General features: G+C 38.4%; 1 protein-coding gene across 4 annotated transcripts in view; it reads left to right on the top strand.

Annotated features, from left to right (window-relative positions):
- The window catches only part of GABRA5 (gamma-aminobutyric acid type A receptor subunit alpha5), an 83249-nt gene that overhangs the window by 43331 nt on the left and 17216 nt on the right, over positions 1-22702 (top strand). For all 4 annotated transcript variants that reach the window (XM_054451912.2, XM_054451914.2, XM_063652475.1 and 1 more), the window contains one exon: positions 5246-5328. In XM_054451912.2, the coding sequence (XP_054307887.1) occupies positions 5246-5328 (83 nt within the window). The remainder of the gene's footprint in view (positions 1-5245; positions 5329-22702) is intronic.

The following is a 22702-nucleotide window of genomic DNA, read 5'->3' as shown; positions in this document are numbered from 1 at the left end:
TCCGGTTTCTAGAGGACACTTGTATTCTTAGACTCTTGGCCACTTTGCACCGGCCTCTGCTTCCTCATCACATGTCTTTCTCTGAATCTGACACTGTTGTCTCCCTCTTAGAAGGACCTTTGTGATTGTATTGGGCTCATGTGGAGAATCCAGGATAATCTCTCCATCCCAAGATCCTTAAATGAATCACATCTGCAAAGCCCTTTTGCTGAGTGAGGTAGCATACTCACAGGTTTGGGGTTTTGTGCATTGGCACATGGACATATTTGCAGTGCTGTTATTTTGCCTGCCACTGTCACACCTACTGCATTGATGCAGGATTTCCACAAGAATGAGGAAGGCTTCGATTTGAAGAAGATTTTAGTAGAATTTTGGAGACTTTCTTTAATCACCTCATTGTCATTGAATTGGTAATAGCCAAAGCCTTTTTAACCTTTTTATACCTATCAATTATTTATTTCAGAGAATAAAAGAAATGTTTTTTTTCTTTTTCTTCACACAAGAAGACTGGACCAGATTGGTTAGGCAGTTTTACAAAGGTCACACAATTAGTTAATAGCAAAGCTACTCTAGAATTTGTCCATTTTACCCATCATAAAGCACTCTTCACCCATGAGCTGCTCCTGATCAAGCAGAGAGCTTTTTCTTGAGTTTAGGACCCTAAGCCCTCAATTATGATGATATAAATCCAAGCTGAAGCAATTATCTTAAATTGTAAAAATGCCCAACCGGGCATGGTGGCTCACACCTGTAATCTCAGCACTTTGGGAGGCCGAGGCAGGTGGATCACAAGGTCAGGAGTTTGAGACCAGCCTAGCCAACATGGTGAAAGCCTGTCTCTACTAAAAATACAAAAATTAGGTGGTCGTGGTTGCAGGCACCTGTAATCCCAGCTACTCTGGAGGCTGGGGCAGGAGAATAGCTTGAACCTGGGAGGTAGAGGTTGCAGTGAGCCAAGATCATGCCACTGCACTCCAGCCTTGGCGACAGAGCAAGACTCCGTCAAAAAAAAAAAAAAAAAAAAAATCCCATTTCCTTATCCTAAAATCAAGATGTTCTTCAAAAATGGGACATTATGCTTCAGTAAGTGAATGCTTGAATGTTTTAACAGAAATTGGAAGTAAAACAGAAATTGGACCTTTAGAAAAATACTGGATTCCTGGGTCTTCCAGTAATTCAGTGAAGTCTTTCCACAGTCAAGTTTCTTAACCTTTTGGGCTTGATTTTCTTTATCGAAAAAGTGAGGGTTTCAAGCAGGTGACCTAGCTGTCTCTCTTGTGCTATGACAGTCACCCACTCCACAGAGGCCTTGATCTCAGCTCTGTGTGGAGGCGGCTGGTTCCAGATCAAGGCATTCCACATTTCAAGAGCCCCATGAATAGAAGGCTTTCTTTCACTCAGAGATACTTTTTGAGTATTATAAAAGCATAGGCCATTTTTGAAATGTTTAGAAGGTTCGAAAATTTAAGTTTGTTTCCTGACTGAGGCTGAAACAGTTCTTATTGAGAGATTTATCTGAATAATACATTCATGTGTTAGAGGAGAGACACTATCATAGATGAAGTATACTTCCCTGAGGTTTAGAATTCTAATTCCAAGGGGCTCTATAAAATTGGGAGAAGAAGTCACAAGGCTCTAATAATAGCATTTGTTGAGACGGTAATTGTAGAAAAACTGTCTTTTTTACATTTTTACTGGAGTTATTTTTTCTTTAAAAGTGTCCTTTTTTTAGATCCAGCTAAATGCTGTCCACCTGTGTTTGTGTACCCTCCCTGCCCCCACCCTTGCTGCATGCACACACACACACACACACACACACACATACACACACACTCCTAAAATATGCTAAAAGCCAGCTCCTTGGTGTACATTCCTTGTCAGAATGCCGTCTTTCAACATTGTCAGTGCAGTAATTTTCGGAAGGGGGGCAGTTCTCAGGGCCGAACAGCTAGAATGAAGCCAATCATGGCAGAAGGAGCGGCTCTGGTCACTTATAAACACACGGTGTTGGCCAGGAAAGGAGGAGGAACGAACCAGGAGCTGGCAGAGTGCCTCATGGGGCCTTTGGGATGAGGTTTCCCTGGGGTCTGCTCTGAGAGTAGGTGCATGCAACAGAAACGTCAGGTCTGGTGCCTGCAATGGCCTGGTGGATTGGAGCTGGAGGCCAGCACAGAGCAAGGGGTTGGGGATAACTCGGACTCTCCAAGTTGTCAAGAATTCAGCCCATAGACTGACTTCTAGGCTGCCTCCAGACCCAGTGGGAAACTGAGTGCCTGCCGGGGGGGCTGGCAGACATGGCAGTGTCTGGAGAGAAGACGACCATCTCCACGTCCACCCTGACGATGGCATAGACTGTGTGGGGTTATAGTGTTGTTAGCATCTTTGTCGGGAGACTCAAAGAGTAAAGCCAGGGCTGCTGGTTGAGGTCTTCAGTAGCACAGCTGGGCTAAGACAGTCAGGTCACTTGAAACACCCTCCCCTCCACCCCACCTCAGACTACTCCCGTGTGAGCCCCGCGTGTTCCTGTTACAGCCAAAGCTACAGGCCAGCGCAAAGCATGCCTCTCCTGATCAGAAGTGTTCTCTAAACTCCCGCAGTGCTGTTTCCTTATGTGCTCGTCTTCACATTTATTGCTATGGATCTAATCTTACAGCTTTGTATATACTTCCTGTTTCCTGACTAAAGTCTTCCTTCTTAAGGAAATTCTAGATATCTTCAGATCATTGTGATTTTGTCTTCAAGAACACATCTGACCCGTTGAGATTCTCTGTTCCAGTATTGCATCACTTGACAAACTGTTTAAATTTGCTAACAACCATATAAAGTAACCTGTTTTCCTTTGTGTTGGCTGAATGCCATCCTTATAGGCGACTTTTTTAAAAGTTCTAATTTTCCTAATTCCAATAAGTTTTTTCTTTATTTACCTTATCAATTTCATAGTCTCTAATAACAGCCCTTTTTCATAATTTATGATTGAAGAGGTCAATTGCAGGTTATTTATCAGGTAAAATCATATAAAAGTCCAGCAACAGCTAATTGATAATTACATATACAGACAGAAACACACACATACACATGCGTGCTAGAATCAAATATTTAACCTTTCAATGTCATGATTATATAAAGATTTTGGTGATGGGGGAAGTACTTCTGTTCTAATGTTAGGTATAAACAAGACTGACTTTTATATACCAAGAATGAAAAGAAAATATATGTACATGTAGAAAAACTCAGGGCTAGATGAAGGTGAAATCATAAGTGAAGTGGTCGATGTTTATAATTCTCTTCTTATTCTATGAATATGTGTGGAAAATCATTTAAAAATTCCTCTCCCAGCCAGATGCAGTGGCTCACGCCTGTAATCCCAGCACCTTGGGAAGTCGAGGCTGGCAGATCACCTGAGGTCAGCAGTTTGAGACCAGCCTGGCCAACATGGTGAAACCATGATCTCTACTAAAAATACAAAAATTAGCCAGGCGTGGTGTCAGGCGTCTATAATCCCAGCTACTCAGGAGGCTGAGGCAGGAGAATTGCTTGAACCCAGGAGTGGAGATTGTGGTGTGGCAAGATTGCGCCACTGCACTCCAGCCTGGGCAACAGAGCAAGACTCTGTCTCAAAAAAAAAAAAAAAAAAAAAAAAAATCCTCTCCTTGCCTGAATGTGAGACTTTTGTGTTGTGTTCTAGGTCATCTACACACACAGGCCTCTGTGAGTCACTCCATCTTTGGGGAAACCTTCTGTCAAAAGTTGTGGCAACAGAAGATTTCCTATCTTTGATGGACACAGACCTCCCTTCCACTGACATGTATTTTAGTTTCATTCAGAAAATACATACATTGACTACTCAGTCTGCAATTACCGTGTGAATTATGTGACCAATTTAACAGCAAAAGGTTAATCTATTTTCACAGAAGGAGGTAGTAAAAGCAAAAATGGGTGTTTATGTTTTGATTCTCACCCTAGGCTAATCAGCGACATTCAGTCTTATATAACAGGGAATGAACAATAGCACTAATGTAACCTTGAATTATTATTTGCTCTAAAAATAGAATTATAACACGCACTCGAAGTTGAACGTTTTGTATCTTCATCTTTCATTGTATGTAATTTTATTTATTTTAAATAGTGGAAAGGAAAACTAACGAACAGAAGATAGGCTCATTAATAAAATTTAGAATCATCCGTAATTGGCAAAATTGGTAGAGAAATGAAAGCACCACAGTATGGCGGCTCTGGGAGTGCACTGGCTTCCTGCAGAACAGAGCCCTGCCTATGCCGCGTGTGGTGTTGCCTTTCAGGGACCTCTGCAGCCAGGGCCAGGCAGCCTGGGTGATTGTCATTGTCATGGCTCCACCACTGAGCAGCTCTGCATTCTAGGCCCCGAATTCCTTAATATCCGCACCTCACTTTTCTTCTTTGTAAACTGAGATGGTCATAGCACCAGATCTCCCCGTGCTGTTAGGGTGAGATGAGTCAGTGCAGGTAGAATCCCCCACAGGCTGCCTGGCACAAACATGCCAGCTCTTGTTACCATCATTATTGTAGTTACCAGTGACAGTGGTAGTGCTCGGTGATATTATAATTTGGAACACTAGGCCTGGATTAAAAAATAATAATTAGGGTGTACCAGAAGATTGTTATTGTATTACAGGTTCACTTACTATACAGTTTCATATTGGCCCATTACACAATGGTTATAGCCAGGTGCCGGTCAAAATTTGGGCGTGTAGGAAAACTCTGCACTAAATGTACCACGTGAAGTTATAAGTGAAATAGTAGATATTTGTAATTGTATTACTTCAACTTTTTCTGTATTTTCCCATATTCTACGAATATATATGCATTTATTCTACATTTATATTTTTTGAGCTTATAAGCCATTTTAGAAAATGCGTATGTTTTGAGTCCCGTCAAGTAAAGCTTTATGATAATGCTCAATAAAGGATAGGAAACAAAGAATAAATAACTTTTAAAGGCATCTTAAATTGTTTTACAAGCAGTAATATAAGTATAGATACACACCCTAAGCCACCGAACTGCTGAGTAGATTTGATTTAAGCCTTATTTCTGAATGATATTCACCTACAACACAAACTTATGTAATTTGGTGGGGATAGTTCAGATAATCTCATAAAAGACATTAATTTTTAAAAGTACTTAATATGGCTTTCTGGGACACGATGTTGGCTCAGTGAATGGCTAGAGCAAGAGAGTCATTCAAAGGTCTTGATCTTTTATTTTTCAGCTTGACCATCTCTGCAGAGTGCCCCATGCAGCTTGAGGACTTCCCGATGGATGCGCACGCTTGCCCTCTGAAATTTGGCAGCTGTAAGTTATTTTCACAAGTAAGAGCCTTGGACATATACTTTGGGGATCAATTCCACATTTATTCAGAAGAATTTAGGTTCTGCATATACATAAGCACAATAGGATGCAGTCTGTTTAAGAAGCGTGGAGAGTGTATTGGTCTCCCCAGACTAGCTTTCTTGTCTGCAAAATGGGGTCATTAACACCTGCCATACATCACAGATGAGGATAAACTATGACAATGCCAGTGACATCACTGAACAATCTGGAATGTGCCCCTCTGGGGGTGTTTCTCCTCAGATCTCAACCGGGCAGTTCTTTTTTGTTTTTGCATCTCAGATTACAGGTCACCTCGTCAAAGGTGACCAGTACCCAGCACTCAGCCAGTGATATTTTTTATTGTGCTGTAATCATTGCTGTGTTGACTCACTTCTTCTAGAATGTTCCATAAGAGCAACAGCCTCATCTGTCATGTCCATAGTCAGTGCTCACCCACAACACTCAGCATTTTAGGAAATATGTGTTGCTTGAACAAATAAAAAAATTATTCATATCACAATACTATAGGTATACACTTACACAATTCTTATAGGAATTCCTGGATTCCAGCCATTCCAGACAGAGGAATTGACAGTTGAGACAGTTGAAAAGTTCTGTGTCTTACAGGAAAATGTAATCCATTTTCTTTACTGTTGACAATTAGAATGTTTAAAAATATTCTTGAAATATTTATTTCTCCAAGTATTAAATTTTGTTACACTTGTTTCAGCATCATCCCCACATGTGAGCTATTTGGAGCAGACTTGAAACTGATCTAGTTTCCATCTTTCTACTCTTCGCTTGTGCACATGCTATATGAACTTTTCACTTTGAAAGCAGAATGTTCTCGTTGAGATGAAGCATGAAAACTGTGTGGGTTTGAATCCTGGCTATCCCACTCCTCTGCTGAGTAACTGTGAGCAAGTTAATGAGACTCTCTGATCCTCTTTCCTCATTTGTAAAATAGATGAGGGCTGTTATAATATGTTTGAAACTGGCAGAGTAACACCAGTTAAAGTGTTCAATAAATGCCCATCATCATCATTACCATGAAAGTTCATTATATTTATAGCTTCTTGACAGGGTGCCTGTCTCATCACTATAAATCATCTCTCTTTCACCATGTAATGCCTATAGAACTAAGTTTTGTCAAATATTAATATTGCCACACCAGTTTCTTCTTTAATTCTTGCCTGGGATATCTTTCTAATCCTTTTTTTTGTTTCCTGTTTCATTATATATCCAAGCTGAAAAGTTCTATGTCTTCCTGGAAAATGTAATCCATTTTCCTTACTGTGACAATTAGAATGTTTAAAAACATTCCTGAAATATTTATTTCTCCAAGTATTAATTTTTTTACACTTATTGTTTCAGTTATTTTCCTTTCCTCTTTAAAAAGAAACACCACTTGTTGAAGAGACTATCTTTTCCTCATTTTTGTATTCTTGGCACTCTTGTCAAAGATCAGTTGACTGTATATGCATAGATTGATTTCTGGACCTTCTATTTTGTTCCATTGTTCTCTATGTCTGCCTTTATGCCTGTGCCATACTGTTTTAATTGCTGTAGCTTTGTAACATATTTTGGAGTCAGGACGTGTAATGCCTCCAGCTCTCTTTTTTCCCAAGATTGTTTTGGATATTTGGGTTTTTTTGTTATTTCATATGATTTTAAACATTGTTTTTTCTATTTCTGTAAAAACTGCTGCTGGAATTTTGATGGGCATTGTATTGAATCTAAAGATCACTTGGGTAGTGTGGATATTTTAATAATATTAAGTTTTTCATCCATGAACGAGTGGTGTCTTTCCATTTGTTTGTGTTTAATTTATTTCATCACTATTCTGTAGTTTTCAGTGTATAGATTTTTCATCTCCTTGGTTAAGTTTATTAATAAGTATTTTGTTCTTTTTGATGCTATAAGTGGGATTGTTTTTCTAATTTCTTTTTCAGATAGTTCATTGTTAATATATAGAAATGGAACTGATTTTTGATGTTGATTTTGTATTGTGAAACTTTAATGAATTTATTGATTAGTTCTAAAAGTCTTTTGGTGGAGTTTTTTGGGTTTTCTCTATGTAAGATGATGTCATCTATAGATAGGGAGAGTTTCACTTCTTCCTTTATGATTTGGATGCCTTTTATTTCCTTTTCTTGTTGAATTGTTCTGGCTAGGTCCTAAAGAATTGTACTGAATAGAGGTGGTAATGGTGGGTGGGTATCTTTGCTTTGTCCCTGATGCTAGAGAAAAAATTGTCAGTTTTTCACCATTGACTATGCAATTCACTGTGGGATTTTCATATGTGGCATTTATCATATTGAGCTAATTTTCTGCTCTTCCTTGTGTATTGAGAATTTTTATCATGAAAGGGTGTGGAATTTTGTCAAACACTTTTTCTGCATCTACTGAGATGATCAAATGGTTTTTGTTCTTCATTCTCTTAATGTGATGTATTACATTAATTGATTTTCATGTGTTGGACCTTCTTTGCCTCCCAGAGATAAATTCCGCTTGGATACGAATCTCTTAACGTGTTGCTGAATTCAGTTTGTTGACACTTTACTGAGGAGTTTGGCATCTATATTCATCAAGGACGTTGGCCTCTTGTTTTCTTTTCTTGGAATATTTTTGACCACTTTTCATGTGAGAGTAATGCAGGACTCATGAGTTTGAGTCTTTGTTCCTCTTTAGTTTTTTTTTGAAGAGTTTGAGAAGGATTGGCATTAATTCTTCCTTAAATGTTTGGTAGAATTCACTAGTGAACTATCTGGTCCTGGGCTTTTCTTTGTTGGGAGGTTTTTGATTATAGATTCAACTTCCTTACTAGTTATTGAACTATTTAGACTTCCTATTTCTTCGTGATTCAGTCTTAGTAGGTTGTGTGTATCTAGGAATTTACCAATTTCTTCTAGATTATTCATTTTATTGGCATATGATTATTCATCGTTGTCTTTTACAAATCTTTTTATTTCTGTGGCATCAGTTGCAATGTTTCCTTTTATTTCTAACTTATTTGACTTTTCTTTTTTTCTGAGTCTACATAAAAGTTTGTCAGTTTTACTTTTTTCAAGGGACAAACTCTTTGCTGATTCTCTGATTCTTTTTTATTGTTTTTAGATTCCCTACTTTGTTTATTTCTGCTCTAATATTTATTATTTTCCTCCTTCTACTACATTTAGACTAGTTTGTGCTTCTTTTTCTAATTCCTTGAGGAGTTAGGTTGTTTATAAATTTTCCTCTTGGTGCTGCTTTTCTTATATGCCATAAGTTTTGATATGCTGCCTTTTCATTTTTATCTGTTTCAAGGTATCTTCTAAGTTCCCCTTTGATTTCTTCTTTGGCCCATTGGTTGTATAAATGTGTGTTGTGTAATTTCCACATATGTATGAATTTTCTAGTTTTTCTTCTGCTGTGGATTTCTGGTTTCATTCCATGTGGTAGGAAATTTCTGTCTTCTTAAATTGATTACATTTGTTTTGTGACATAAAATGTGAATGTTCTGTGTGTACTTTAGAAGAATGTGTATTCTGCTGCAGGTGAAATATTTTGTGTATGTCTGGTGTTGTTCCAGCCCACTGTACCTCTTTGTTGATGTTCTGTCTGGTTGTTTTATCCATAACTGAGAGAGAGGTATTGAAATCTCCTACTATTATTGCACTGCTGTTTCTCCCTTCAGTTCTGTCAATGTTTGCATTATATTTTCAGTTGTTCTTACATTGGGTGCATATTTACTTATAATTGTGTTATATCTCTCTGGTGAATCAATCTTTTTATCATTACATATTGTTTTTCTTTATCACTTGTGACAGTTTTTAACTTAAATTTATTTTGTCTTATGTAAATATAGCCATCCCTGCTCTCTTTTCATGGCCCTTTATCATGAGATATCCTTTTCCATCCCTTCATTTTCAGTCTGTGTGTGTCCTTAAATCTACCGTGAGTTTCTTGTAGATAAAATAGAGTTGTGTAATCCCAGTACTTTGGGAGGCTGAGGTGAGTGGATTGCTTGAACCCAGGAGTTCAAGACCAGCCTGGGCAACCTAGGAAAACACCATCTCTACAAAAAAAAAAAAAAGTTTTAAATTAGCTGGACATGGTGGTGCATGCCTGTAGTCACAGCTATTTGGGAGGATGAGGCAGAAGGATCACCTGAACCTAGGAGGCAGAGGCTGAGGTGAGCCATATTTACCCCACTGCACTCCAGCCTAGGCAATAGTGTAACACCCTGTCTCAAGAAACAAAAAACACAAAAAAATAGAGTTGGATCTTGTTTTCTTATCCATTCAAACTCTGTTGTGTCTTTTGATTGAGGAGTTTAATTCATTTATATTTTAAGTAAATACTGATTGGGAAGGATTCACTATTGGCATTTTGGTAATTGTTTCTATTTGTCTTTTATTTCTATTGCTCCTCTTTAACTCTCCTGCTGTCTTTGTGCTTCATTATTTTTTTTTTGTATTGATATGCTTTGATTCCTTTCTCTTCTTTTCTGTAACTTCTATAGTTATTATCTTCATGGTTACTGTGTAGGTTACATAAAATATCTTAAACGTATAACACTCTATCTTATGATAATATCTTAACATCAATTACATATAAAGACTACACATTTACTACTGTTTCCCACACACTTATTTTACATCCATTTATATTGTGCATCATTAACATTTTTAGTTATAATTATTTCTAATACTTTTGCCTTTTGACTTTATACGAGAATTAAAAGTGACTTATTCATCATTGTTACAATAATACAGTATTCTTTATTTGTCTATGTATTTACCTTTCCCAACAAGTTTTATACTTTCTTATGCTATTGTGTTGCTGTTTAGCATTCTTTCAACTTGAAAAACTCTCTTTAGTATTTCTTGCAAGTCAGGTCTAGTGGTTTTGTATACTTTCTGCTTTTGTTTTTCTGGAAAAGTTTTTGTCTTGCCTTCATTTTTAAAGGAGAGTTCTGCCAGGTATACTTTTTTTTCAGCGCTTTGAATGTGTTTTATCATTCCCTGCTGTCCTGCAAGATTTCTGATGAAAAAAAATCCGATCATAATCTTATGACATGACTATTTATAACAAGTGGCTTCTCTCTGGCAGCTTTGAAAATTCTGTCTTTGACTTTTGACAATTTGTTTATAATGTGTCTCGGTGTGGATTTCTCTGGGTTTGCCTTATTTGGAATCCTCTGTACTTCCTAGATCTGTTTCTCCATTTCCTTTCCCAGGTTTGGAAATTTTCAGCCATTATTTCTTTAAATAAGCTGTTGTTGTTGTTGTTCTTTCTCTCTCTCTTCTCCTTTTGAAACAGTATACATATTAGTCACTTGATGGTGTCCCGTAAGTCTCTTAAGCTTTCCTTTCTCTTCTTCATTCTTCTTTTTGCTCCTCTGACTGAATAATTTCCGCGACCTATCTTTTAATTCATTGATCTTTCCTTCTACTTGATCTAGTCTGCTGTTGAATCCCTCTGAGGAATTTTTCAGTTCTGTTATTGTATTCTTTAACTCCATGATTTCTTTCTGGTAATTTAAAAATATTTTCTGTCTTTTTATTGAAAATTCACTTTGTTCACATATTGTTTTCAGTAAGTATCTTTACAATGGTTATTTTGAATTCTCTGTCAGATAAATTATATAACTCCATTTTATTAGGATTAGTTTCTGAAGATTTGTCTTGTTTCATTTTATTGAACATATATCCCCGTTCCTTATTTCCTTATATTCTGTATTTGGTGTGCACATTAAATAAAACATTCACCTCTCCCAATCTTCATAAACTGGCATTGTACAGGGAAAGACCTTCACCAATCCACCTTTGCCAGAGATTCCAGGGGCCTCTCCAACCTTGGTGCTAGTCAAACTCACTTTCTTTATTCTAAGCAGCTCCTAGGCATCTAGGGTCTGCTGGATCCCACTAGCACTCAGAGACAAGCAAGACTGAAACCAGTTCCTCAGACAGCCCTCAGAAAAGCTGTCTTTTTGCGTTTTCTGTATCAGTTGATATAATCATTTGAGTTTTCTTTAGCCAGTTAAAATGGTGGGTTACATTCCTGCCTTGCAGCCCTGGAATAAACCCTATTTGATTATCACATATAATTATTTTTATGTGTTGTTGAATTCAATTTGATATTTTGTAAATGAGTTTTTGCATATATATTCATTTTTTATAATATCTTTTGTTTTGGTGCCAGGGTAATCTTGGCTTCATAAAGTGGGAAGTATTCCCACCTTTTTTATTTTCTAGAAAATACTGTATAGAATAGGTGTTGATTATTTAAGATGTTTGTTACAATTCTTCACTGAAACCCCAGGGCTTGAAGGTAACTGTTTAGGGAGCTATTTATGATTTAAATTTTCTTAGTATTTAAAACTATTTGAATTATGTACTTCTTATTAGGTGAGTTTGGGTAAATTGTGTTTTCTGAGAAATTGGTTTATTTTATCTAAGTAATATTAAATTTGTGTAGAGTTGTTCATAGTTGTTATATTACTGTCTTGATGTCTGCAGTGTCTGTAGTGATATCTCTTATTTCTGACCTTGGTAATTTGTTTTACTCTCTCAGCAAGATTGATAGAGGTTTGTCAATTTTATTGATATTCTTATTATTTATAGCTCTTTTGTTTCATTGATTTCTCTATTGCTTTTCTATTTTTTATTTCACTGATTTCTGCTTTCATCTTTTTATTTTCTTTCTTTTGCTTACTTTGCATTTAGTTCACATTTCTTTTTTTAGATTCTCAAGGTGGAAACTTAGGTTATTGATTTGAGACTTTTTTCCCTTCTAGTGTACTCATTTAATGCTATAAATTTTCCTATAGCACTGCCTTAGCTGTTTTGCTCAAATTTTTAGTCATTGTATTTTCCTTTCATTCCATTAAATGTATTTCTAAATTTCCCTTAAGACTTTCCCTTTGACCCACGTATTGTTTAGATATATGTTATTTAGTTTCCAACTGTTTGTAGATTTTTCTGTTATCTTTCTGTCATTGACTTCTAGTTTAATTCCACCGTATCCAGAGAATGCCCTCTGTATAATTACAATTCTTTTAAATTTGTGAGGATTGTTTTAGGCACAATATGGCCTACTTGATATTTATTCTGTGAACATCTGAAAAGTATGTGTATTTTGTGGTTGCTGGGTGGATTGTCTACAAATTTTGATTAGATTATCTTGATTATGGTGGTGCTGACTTCACCTCTATCCTTGATGATTTTCTGCCTCTTTGTGGATCAGTTGTTAATAAAGAGCACTGAAATCTTCAGCTATAATTGTCTATTTGCCTATTTCCACTTTCAAGTAAATCAATTTTTGTTACACATATTTTTTAGCTGTGTTATTTGGTGCATACACATATATAATTGTCTTCACTATTTAATATTTCTCTCTGTCTCTGGAAATTTTTCTCTGCTTTGAAGCCCACATAACTTGACATCAATGTGGCCAGTCTTGCTTTCTTTTGATTAATATTTGAATGATAAATATTTTTTCATGTTTTTGCTTTCAGCCTGTATATATCATTATATAAAAGGTGAGTTTCTTATAAATAGCATAGCTCAGATTTTTAAATTTACTTTCCCAATCTTTATCTTTTAATTGATATATTTACACTCTTTATATTTAATGTAACTATTGAAATGTTAAGGCTTAAGTCTGCCATTTCTTTGGCTTTCTGCTTTTTGTGTGTTTTTATTTCTTTGTTTTCTTTTATCTGTCTTACTGTGGACATTTTTTACTATTCCATTTTGGTTTATTTATAATGTTATCATGTGTACATTGCTGTATAGCTTTTTCAGTTGTTCTTCTAGGTGTTACTTTATTAATTAATTAATTAATTAAAGAGACAGGGTCTTGCTTTGTTACCCAGGCTGGAGTGCAATGGGGCGATCATAGCACACTGCAGCCTCAAACTCTCTGCCTCATGCAATCCTCTAGACTCAGCTTCCCGAAGTTCTGGGATTATAGGCATGAGCCACTGTGCCTGGCCAGTATTACTTTATATATACAAAATTTATCACTGTCTGCTGTATACTCATTTTGCCAGTTCAAGTGAAATGTGAAAACCTTACCTCCCTTTACGTCCGTTTACCTTTCCCTAATCATAACACAGTTGCCTTACATATTTCCTCTACATACATCTTGAACCACATCCGCGAGTGTTACGTTTTTTGCTTGAACCATCAAACCTAATTTTGAAAACTCAATAGACAAAGGAAATTTTATTATATTTATCCATATTTTTACTTACTGTGTTCTTTTTTCCTTCTCAGTGTTCCAAGACTCATTGTTTTATGGTTATCTTTCTGTTAAGCAAACTTTCTCTAGCCATTATTTCAGGGTAGGTGTGCTGGCAATAAATTCTCTTAGTTTTTATTCATCTAAGAATGTCTTGACTTCTGCCCTTGATTACTGAAGGATATTTCATGGATATAGGATTAAGCTTTGACAGTTCTTTTGGCACTTGAAAAATGTGCCACTTCCTTCTTGCCTCCAGGTTTCTGATGAGAAACCTGTCTTTCAAATTTTTTTTCTTTATAGGTAAGGTCTCATTTCTGTCTTGTTACCTTAAAGACTTTTTTCTTTGTTTTTACTGTTCAGAAGTTTGACTATGATGTTTATTGGTGTAGGCATATGATATTTATAGGTTTATTGGTCTACACCAATAACCTTTCTGGTGTGCTTGTTTGTTTCTGTAGGTTTTGGTCAAGTTTGGGAAGTTTTATGAATTAATTCTTTGAACACTCTTTCTGGCCTAGCCTGTTTCTGTTCTTCCCTGACCTCCAAGACATGGATCTCAGCTCTTTTGTTACACTCTCATTTTCGTCTACTTTCTTTGTGTTTACAGATTGGACAATTTCTGTTCTGTCTTCAATTCACTGATTCTTTCCTTTTTCCCCTCCATCTTATTTTGTTCCTCTAAGGACCTTTTTATCATGGATATTTTATTTTTTAATTCTAAAACTTCCATTTTTTTTTTCTATAGCTTCTGTTTCTGTGTTGAGACTTTCAGTTGTTTTAAAAGTTTGTTGCCAGCCTGTTTGTACTTGGTTGTTGCATCATTTTACAATGGCTGCTTTAAAAACGCCTTTGTCCAGTAATTCTGATCTCTGTCATCTCTGCTTTGGGGTCTATTGATTTATTTTTAATCAGTTTGATCTCCCTCATTCTTGGTTTGACGAATAATTTTCTATCATAATCTGGATGTTCTGTATATTATAATACAAGACTTTCTTTCTTTTTCACTGCTTCGTCAGGGGAAGGTGCAGTACAGCCTCATTACCACTGGGTCAGGGTAGAAATCAGGTTCCAGCTTAGCCTCTATTGATGCAAGAGTGCCTGGGGTTCCTTGTTAATGTTAGTGCATACAGGACTTCCAGATCCATGCTAGGCCTCTACTGATACTTCCCTAGATGGGAGGAGCTGGGGTGACTTGTCAATTTCCACATAGCTTTCACTGACACCATATGCATGGCCTCATTACTGCCAAGTGGTGGAGAAAGTTTGGAACATCTACTAATCCTCTGACATGACTCCCATAAAGAGCAGGAGGGAGTTGCACCTGCTGGTTTAGATGAAACTCTAGGCTTCCCACATGGCTTTTATTACCATTAGGGGATGGGCCTCATTGCAGCTTGGCAGGAATGAATGTCCTGGCCCCCTTACTATGTAGCCTTCTCTGGTGTCACTCCATCAGTGGGTTGGGCACCTGGTGAGGGCAGAAGTCTTAGCTGTCTGTTCAGCATTTGCTGGCCTGGAATGGGGTAGGGCCACGTTTTTTTCTGGGATGCTTGGTTGGAGTACAGTGGTCAGTGTCTAAAAGTTTCTCGTCTTACTAGGTTTCACCCTTTCTGGTCCTGTGACTAGATTGCACAAGCGTCAGTTTTTGTTTGTCTGTGCCCGTTGGTGTTTCCAAGTTGCCAGCTTCTTTAGCTCCAAACCTGGGATGTGTAAGACAGGAGGAAAACCAGACAGTCACCACTAGGCCATCCCTTCGGTCCCAAGACCTATCTGCCTGCTTCTTTCTACCATTCAGATTTTTCCTACATTTATTTTATGTATAATATGCACTTTTATTTATAAATATAAATATATGATATTTATTTTTAGTGGGAGGAATAGAGGAAAATGCATTTTCATCTTTCTGAAAGTGGCAATCCCCCTAGATCTGTGTTCATTTTAATTTATACTTCTTGTGGTTTACTGAGCCTCTTGAATCTAAACTTGTCTTTCATCAAATTTGAGGCATTTTGACCATTATTTCTTCTAATATTTTTTTTTCTGTCTCATCTTCTTCCTCTTTTTTATCTGAGGTTCTAATTACATGTACTATACCTTTTGGTATAATCCTATGGATCACTAGGGGTGTGTTCATGTTTTTAACCATGGTCTTCCCTCTATATTTTTTATATTGGATAATTTATATTTAGTGCCTCAAGTTCACTGACTCTTTCTTCAGTCATTTCCAATCTGTTCTTAAGCCTAAACAATAAATTCGTTATTCAGTATACAATATGTATCAGGTTTAGAATTTGTATTGGATTCTTTTAAAGTTTCAATTTCTCTACTAGGATTTACTGTTAGTTTTTTATTACAGCAATTTTTTATTATAAAGCATTACATATTCTCTTTTGTATTCTTAAGCATATTTATAATAGCTACTTTGAAATTCTTAGATGCTAAATCCATCGTCTGAATCTTATTGGGATTAGTCTGCACTGATTGCATTTTCTCTCGAGCACAGGTCCTTTTTTTCTGTTTCTTTTACGTATAATAATTTTGAATTGTCTCTTAGATATTTTATTGTTATATTGCACAGGCTCTGGATTCTGTTAAATTTAAAGTGTTCATTTTTATTTATTTGTTTTTAAGCCATTTAACTTGGCTGAGTGTGAACTCCCAGCTCTGTCTTTCCTGTGGCAGGCAAGCCCTGAAACACAGGTGGTTCTTGCGCTGGAGTTGGGCTGGTATAGGCTTATGCTCCCCGCGTGCATATGCATAATTGAGGGGCAAGTTACAGATCTGGGGAGAGATTATGTACATCTGTATACATCACTGTGGGCCTCCCTTGTGGCTCTTTTCCTTGTAGGATTTTGCACCTCACTCTCCAGCTGCTGCTTTGATAGTTCCAGCCTCTTCTTTAGGTTCTTCAAGCAAGGGAGACGAAGGGGTCCTATCTGAGCATCAGCTGCCTTGCAGCACTGACCCACAGCTTCTTAAGTGAAAAGCCATTCCTTCCTCTAAGTGGCAACTCCTGTCCATTTCTGCTTGTCTTTGCGTCTCTCCGGGGCTTTCAGGGAGTAGTTTTTCATCTGACATCCAGAGATAATGGATGTTACTAATAGCAGGCATTCTGCCATTGCTGGACGCGGAAACTGTTTTGATTTCAAGAATTTCATTTTATATTACTTCCATCATTCCAAAGAGATTTTTGGAATTAGGAGAGGAATTATATGTGATGAGCCAAAAGTTAGGTTAGATGGAAATAATTCAACTTTTTCAAACTATGATCTTTAGATGTATACAGAGATTAAGATATACATTTATTTGAGGGGGCCAGTATAATGGAAAGGGACTATCTCTGGGATTTATTTAAATCATTTGCTTCCATGGGGTGGCTGGGGACATCATTACTTGGAACAAAGGACCCTCTGAAGATCCCTGAGGCATTTCATTTGGGAATCACTGATTGATGTCTTTGAAAGAAAATTACTTGTTTATATCCTCAGAGGAAGTGGAGTTGTACAACTTGAAATTATGCCACTCTTTGTATATGAAAATTATGCTTTTGATGTGATCAAAAATAAAACACTCTAAGTCAAAGATGATTATCTTTTTGATCATTGGTTAAGTTCAAGTCAACGTGATACCCAGATGTAATGCTACTGGTGAGCAGGGCAGGTAGCTCAAAAGTAACTTTTGGTAAAGAAAACTATGTGATGACCCGATTATTTCCTAAATTATCATATTTAACAATGAACCAACTGCGGTTAAATCATTTATCACACTCAAAGCTAAAATACTCATTCAATGAAAACACTTCACTTTCTATATTCAATCAAATAAAATAAGATTCATATTATACATAAGAAGTAAAACCAACGGAAGTGCTCCTTGAACTCAGTAGGAATTTTGAACTCTTATGTCAAATTTATTTTTATCTGCCTGCTATTTTTTTTTTCTTTTTTTGAGATGGAGTCTCACACTATCACCCTGGCTGGAGTGAAATGGCGCAATCTCTGCTCACTGCAACCTCCCCCTCCTGGGTTCAAGGAATTCTCCTGCCTCAGCCTCCCAACTAGCTGGGATTACAGGTGCCCGCCACCATGCCCAGCTAATTTTTTTTTTTTTTGTATTTTTAGTAGAGTTGGGGTTTCACTATGTTGGGCAGCCTGGTCTTGAACTCCTGACCTCGTGATCCGCCCACCTCAGCCTCTCAAAGTGCTGGGATTACAGGTGTGCACCACTACGCCTGGCCTATCTGCTGCTATTAAGATTGATTTGATTTGCTTCAGAGGTTGATCATTCATTTGTATTTACTGTTAATATTATTATTATGATAATAAGAATGATTTTATTCATATGTCATGTATTGTGTGTATACTGTTGATCAAGAGCTAGAAGACTGTACACACTTCACCTTTCCTCAGTTATATGATTTCAGCTCAGCACATGATAATGTTAAGAGAAGAATTGCTATTCAACAAAGTTTTTTTCTTGTCTTTCATCTTTTAGATTTACTAAAAATAGATGCTTGGCCAACTTGTTCACTTATACTATTGGCATCTGAGCATGCAGAGGCTAAATGTGATAGTATAATGAGTTTCAAATTACTCAATTCAACAGTTCTCTGCTATTAGGAGACAAAGGAATGCAATATGTGTCATTATTCTAATGAGCCACATGCTCTAGTTTCTCTAATGCAGAACTGAATTAACAGACATTTCTGTTATTGCTATCTCTACTCTCAAGAATTTCAGCAAATCTTGAAATTAGTCTCAGCTTACAAAAGGATGTTTCTTGGTCCGTAAGGAAATTCTTTAAAGATAATGGCATGGTGTCCAGTTGGAAGCAAATATTTAAACACAAGACTATTTAGGAAAAAAATATATTTAGATTATGCCATTCATTTTATTTGTGGAGTGATTTATTAAATATTAGCTTAAGTCATGAGATGACATCTGGATTCACGAAAATATATACTAAATTAGAACTGGAAGCTTCTTTGGTAGTCATCCAGTGGAGAGAATTTCAGGAAATGAGGGGTGAATTTCACTGGAGCGAGCTACTATTCCATTCAGACACATGAATTATGCCTGCTGTTGCATTCATCATCCCCAGCTTCTAGTGACTCAGGATGAGCATGGATGATCTAGAACACAGGTTTCTGAGTGCCTCGTGTGAACGTGTTACAGTCTCAACAGTTGTAGAAACATACTGAAGTTTTAACTGTGTGGTGTCTGAATTTAGATTGTCTCAACAATCACGTTGATGCGTTAGTTACCCTTGGTTGTCACTGGAATCTGAATGTTTGTCTCCTCCCCAAATCACGTGTTGAAACCCAATCCCCAGTGTATTATGAAGTGGGGCCCTTACGAGGTGATTAGGATGTGAGGGTGGGGGGTCCTCCTGTGTGGGATTAGTGCTCTTATAAAAGAGGTCCCAGAGAGCTCTCCTGTCCCTTCTGCCATGTGAGGACAATGAGAAGGCACCCAAGCAGACTAAAACAATTACCATCTGAGAGATACTCTGAGTGTTGCTTTAGTCTGGTTTGGCTGTTATAACAGAATACCATAAACTGAGGGACTTAAAAACACCAGAAACTTATTTCTCACAGTTCTGGAGGCTGGGAAGTTTTGGATCAAGTTACCAGCAGTTTCAGTGTCTGGTGAGGGCTTGCTTTCTGGTTAAGACAGCACCATCTCACTGTGCCCTCACACGGTGGAAGGGGTGAGTGAATTCCCAGGGGCACCTTTTATAAGGGCATTAATCCCATTCATGAGGGCTCCATCCTCATAACCTAATCACCTCCAAACGCCCCACCTGCTAATGCCATCATCTTGGGGCTGAGGATTTCAACATATGAATTTTGAGGGGGACACAGTTGTTTAGTCTATCACATTCTTCCCCTGGACACCCAACATTCATGCTCTTCTCACATGGTTTCAGTCCAAAAGTCTAAAGCCCAAAGTCTTAGCTGAATATCACCTAAATCAGATGTGGGTGAGACCCAAGGTATGATTTATCTTTGGGCAGAATTCTTTTCAAGCTGTGAAACTGTGACCAAACAAGTTGTGTGCTTCCAAAATACAATGGGGGCAGGCACAGGATAGACATTCCCATTCCAAAAGGAAGAAATGAGAAGGAAGAAGGGAGTGAGAGGTGCAGAGAAAGTCCAGAACCCAGCGGGGCAAGTTCCATCAGACCTTAAAGCTTGAGATTAGCCCTCCTTGGCCCATGCTCTGCCCTGCAGACCCATGGGGAAAGAGGTCCCTATCTTCCAGTCACACTGGGGCAGCGGCTGTGTCCCAGCAGTTTTGCCAGGCAGGGATTGGGCCGCTTGACTTTGGGGATCCCCTGCCCCTGTAGCAGCTTGTGCCTGTGCCCCACAGCTCTCTGGGACTGGGGTCCTAATGGCTGTGCTTGGAAGCCTAGATGGAGGCCATTGCGCCCCCTCTGCTCTGTTGAGCGCAGCCCTCACCACACCAGGGCCCCCCAGAACCCCTGCTGGGGTGGTTGAGGAGTGTGGTGCTGGAGAGCAGGGAGCAGAGCCCAAGAGGTAAGGCAGTGCACATCAGGGCAGGGCAGGGCGCCTCCCTGTCCTGCAGGTAGCAGCATCCCTCCTTTGCATTCTCCCATTGTCTTGCACAGCAGCTCTTAGCTTCTGTTGGGATGGCTGACTAATGAATGTCTTTATTAAATGGTCCTTTGGCCACACCCACCCCTGGTATTCTCTCCCAAACAGGCTTTCTCATTCCTTTCAAAATAGATAGGTTGAACATTTCCCAAATCTTTAAATTCTGCTTTCTTCTTCTTCTTCTTCTTCTTCTTCTTCTTCTTCCTCTTCCTCCTCCTCTTCTTCTTCTTCTTCTTCTTCTTCTTCTTCTTCTTCTTCTTTCTTCTTTCTTCTTTCTTCTTTCTTCTTCTTTCTTCTTCTTCTTCTTCTTCTTCTTCGAGACGGAGTTTCACTCTTGTCACTCAGGCTGGAGTGCAATGGCACCATCACTGCAACCTCCGCCTCCCGGGTTCAAGCGATTCTCCTGCTTCAGCCTCCCGAGTAGCTGGGATTACAGGTGCCCGCCACTATGCCTGGCTAATTTTTGTAGTTTTAGTAGAGGCGGGGTTTCACCATATTGGCCAGGCTGGTCACAAACTCCTCAGGTGACCTGCCTGCCTCAGCCTCGCAAAGTGCTGGGATTACAGGCGTGAGCCACCATACCCGGCCCGGCCTGCTTCCTTCTTAACTAACAATTCCATCTTTAAGTCATTTCCCTCTTCTCCCATTTTACAATAAGCTATTAGAGAAACAGGTCACTTCAACACTTTGTTTAGCATATTTCCTCAGCCAATATTCAACTCCATTACTCCTAGTTCCATCTTCCACAAAAACTATGACTATAACACGAACATGGTTCAGTCAAGCTCCTTGCCACTTGGAAACAAGGATCACCTGTCCTCCAGTTTCCAATAACATGTTCCTCATTTTTTGTCTGAGACCTCATTGGAATGACCTTTACTGTCCATATTCCAACCAACATTCTGCTCAAGATTGCTTAGATATTCTCTAAGAAAATGGAGACTTTCTCTACAACTCTCCTCTTTTCTTTCTGGGCCCTCACCAGAGTTGCTTTAAATAGTCCATTCATGAAAAGGTAGGCTTCTTCTAGCACACATCTCTTCCAGCCTCTACCCATAAACTGGTCCCAAAGCCACTTCCACATTTCAAGGTATTTGTTATAGCAGCACCCCACTCTTGGTGCCAGTTTCTTTCTTTTTTTTCTTTCTTTCTCTTCTTTTCTTTTCTTTTCTTTTTCTTTCTTTTCTTTTCTTTTCTTTTCTTTTTTTTTTTTTTGAGACAGTCTCACTCTGTTGCCCAGGCTGGAGTGCAGTAGCACAATCTTGGCTCACTACAACCTCCACCTCCCACGTTCAAGCAATTCTCCTGCCTCAGCCTCCTGAGTAGCTGGGATTATAGGCGCCTGCCACAATGCCTGGCTAATTTTTGTATTTTTTTGGTAGAGACGGGGTTTCACCATGTTGGCCAGGCCGGCCTTGAACTCCTGACCTCAAGTGATCCACCCGCCTCGGCCTCCCAAAGTGCTGGGATTACAAGCGCAAGCCACCGCGCCCGGCCGCCAATTTCTATCTGGGTTCATTCAGGCTGCTATAACAGAATACCAAATATTGGGTAGCTCATATATAACAGGAATGTATTTCTCACAGTTCTGCAGGGTGGGAAGTTCAAGACCAAGGTGCTGGCAGATTTGATGTCTGGTCAGGGTCTGCTTCCTGGTTCACAGACAGCCATGTTCTCATTGTGCCCTCACACGGTGGTAGGAGCGAGGGGTCTCTCTGAGACCTCTTTTATGAGGCCTCCCCCATCACGACCTAATCGCCCCCCAAAGGCTCTTACAACCAATCCCATTTAGGATTAGATTTTAACATAAGAATTTTGTGAAAGACACAAACTTTCAGTCTATAGCAGGTGTGTTAAGCATTCAGCACTCAGCTAGGTGCAGTGAGGAACACAGAAGCATGAACCATGGTCTGTTTCCAAGGAGCTCATTATGGGCACTTTTGGAAAATTGGGTGAAATGCCTTTGTGCAGTTGAAACCATCTGGAATTCATAGATGGGAATATTTATTATGAGGACCATGCTTTGAGCTGAATCTGGTAGGATTTGAATAGAAAGAGGTATAATGGAAAACAGAACAAAACACAAATGACCACCAATCAGTTGTCAAGATATTGAAACAAAGGAGAAGACTCATCTGGGGAAGTGACAGGGTAGCATTACCACTCAAACAGGAAGGGTCTTAAATATGAAAGAGTCAAAGTAGCAGGCAGGATATGCAGAAAATTGAGAGTTGGCCCCTCCCTTACACCTTATACAAAAATCAAATCAAGACGGATTAAAGACTTAAATGTCAAACCCAAAACTATAAAAACCCTAGAAGAAAATATAGGCAATGCTATTCACGATATAGGCATGGGCAAAGATTTTATGACAAAAATGTCAAAAGCAGTTTCAAAAAATGCAAAAATTGACAAATGGGATCTAATTAAACTAAAGAGCTTCTGCACAGCAAAAGACACTATCATCAGTGTGAACAGACAACCTACAGAATGAGAGAACATTTTTGC

The sequence above is a fragment of the Pongo pygmaeus genome, chromosome 16, assembly GCF_028885625.2.
Source record: "Pongo pygmaeus isolate AG05252 chromosome 16, NHGRI_mPonPyg2-v2.0_pri, whole genome shotgun sequence".
Taxonomy (NCBI): Eukaryota; Metazoa; Chordata; class Mammalia; order Primates; family Hominidae; genus Pongo; species Pongo pygmaeus.
This window is presented reverse-complemented; position numbering and strand designations above follow the sequence as displayed.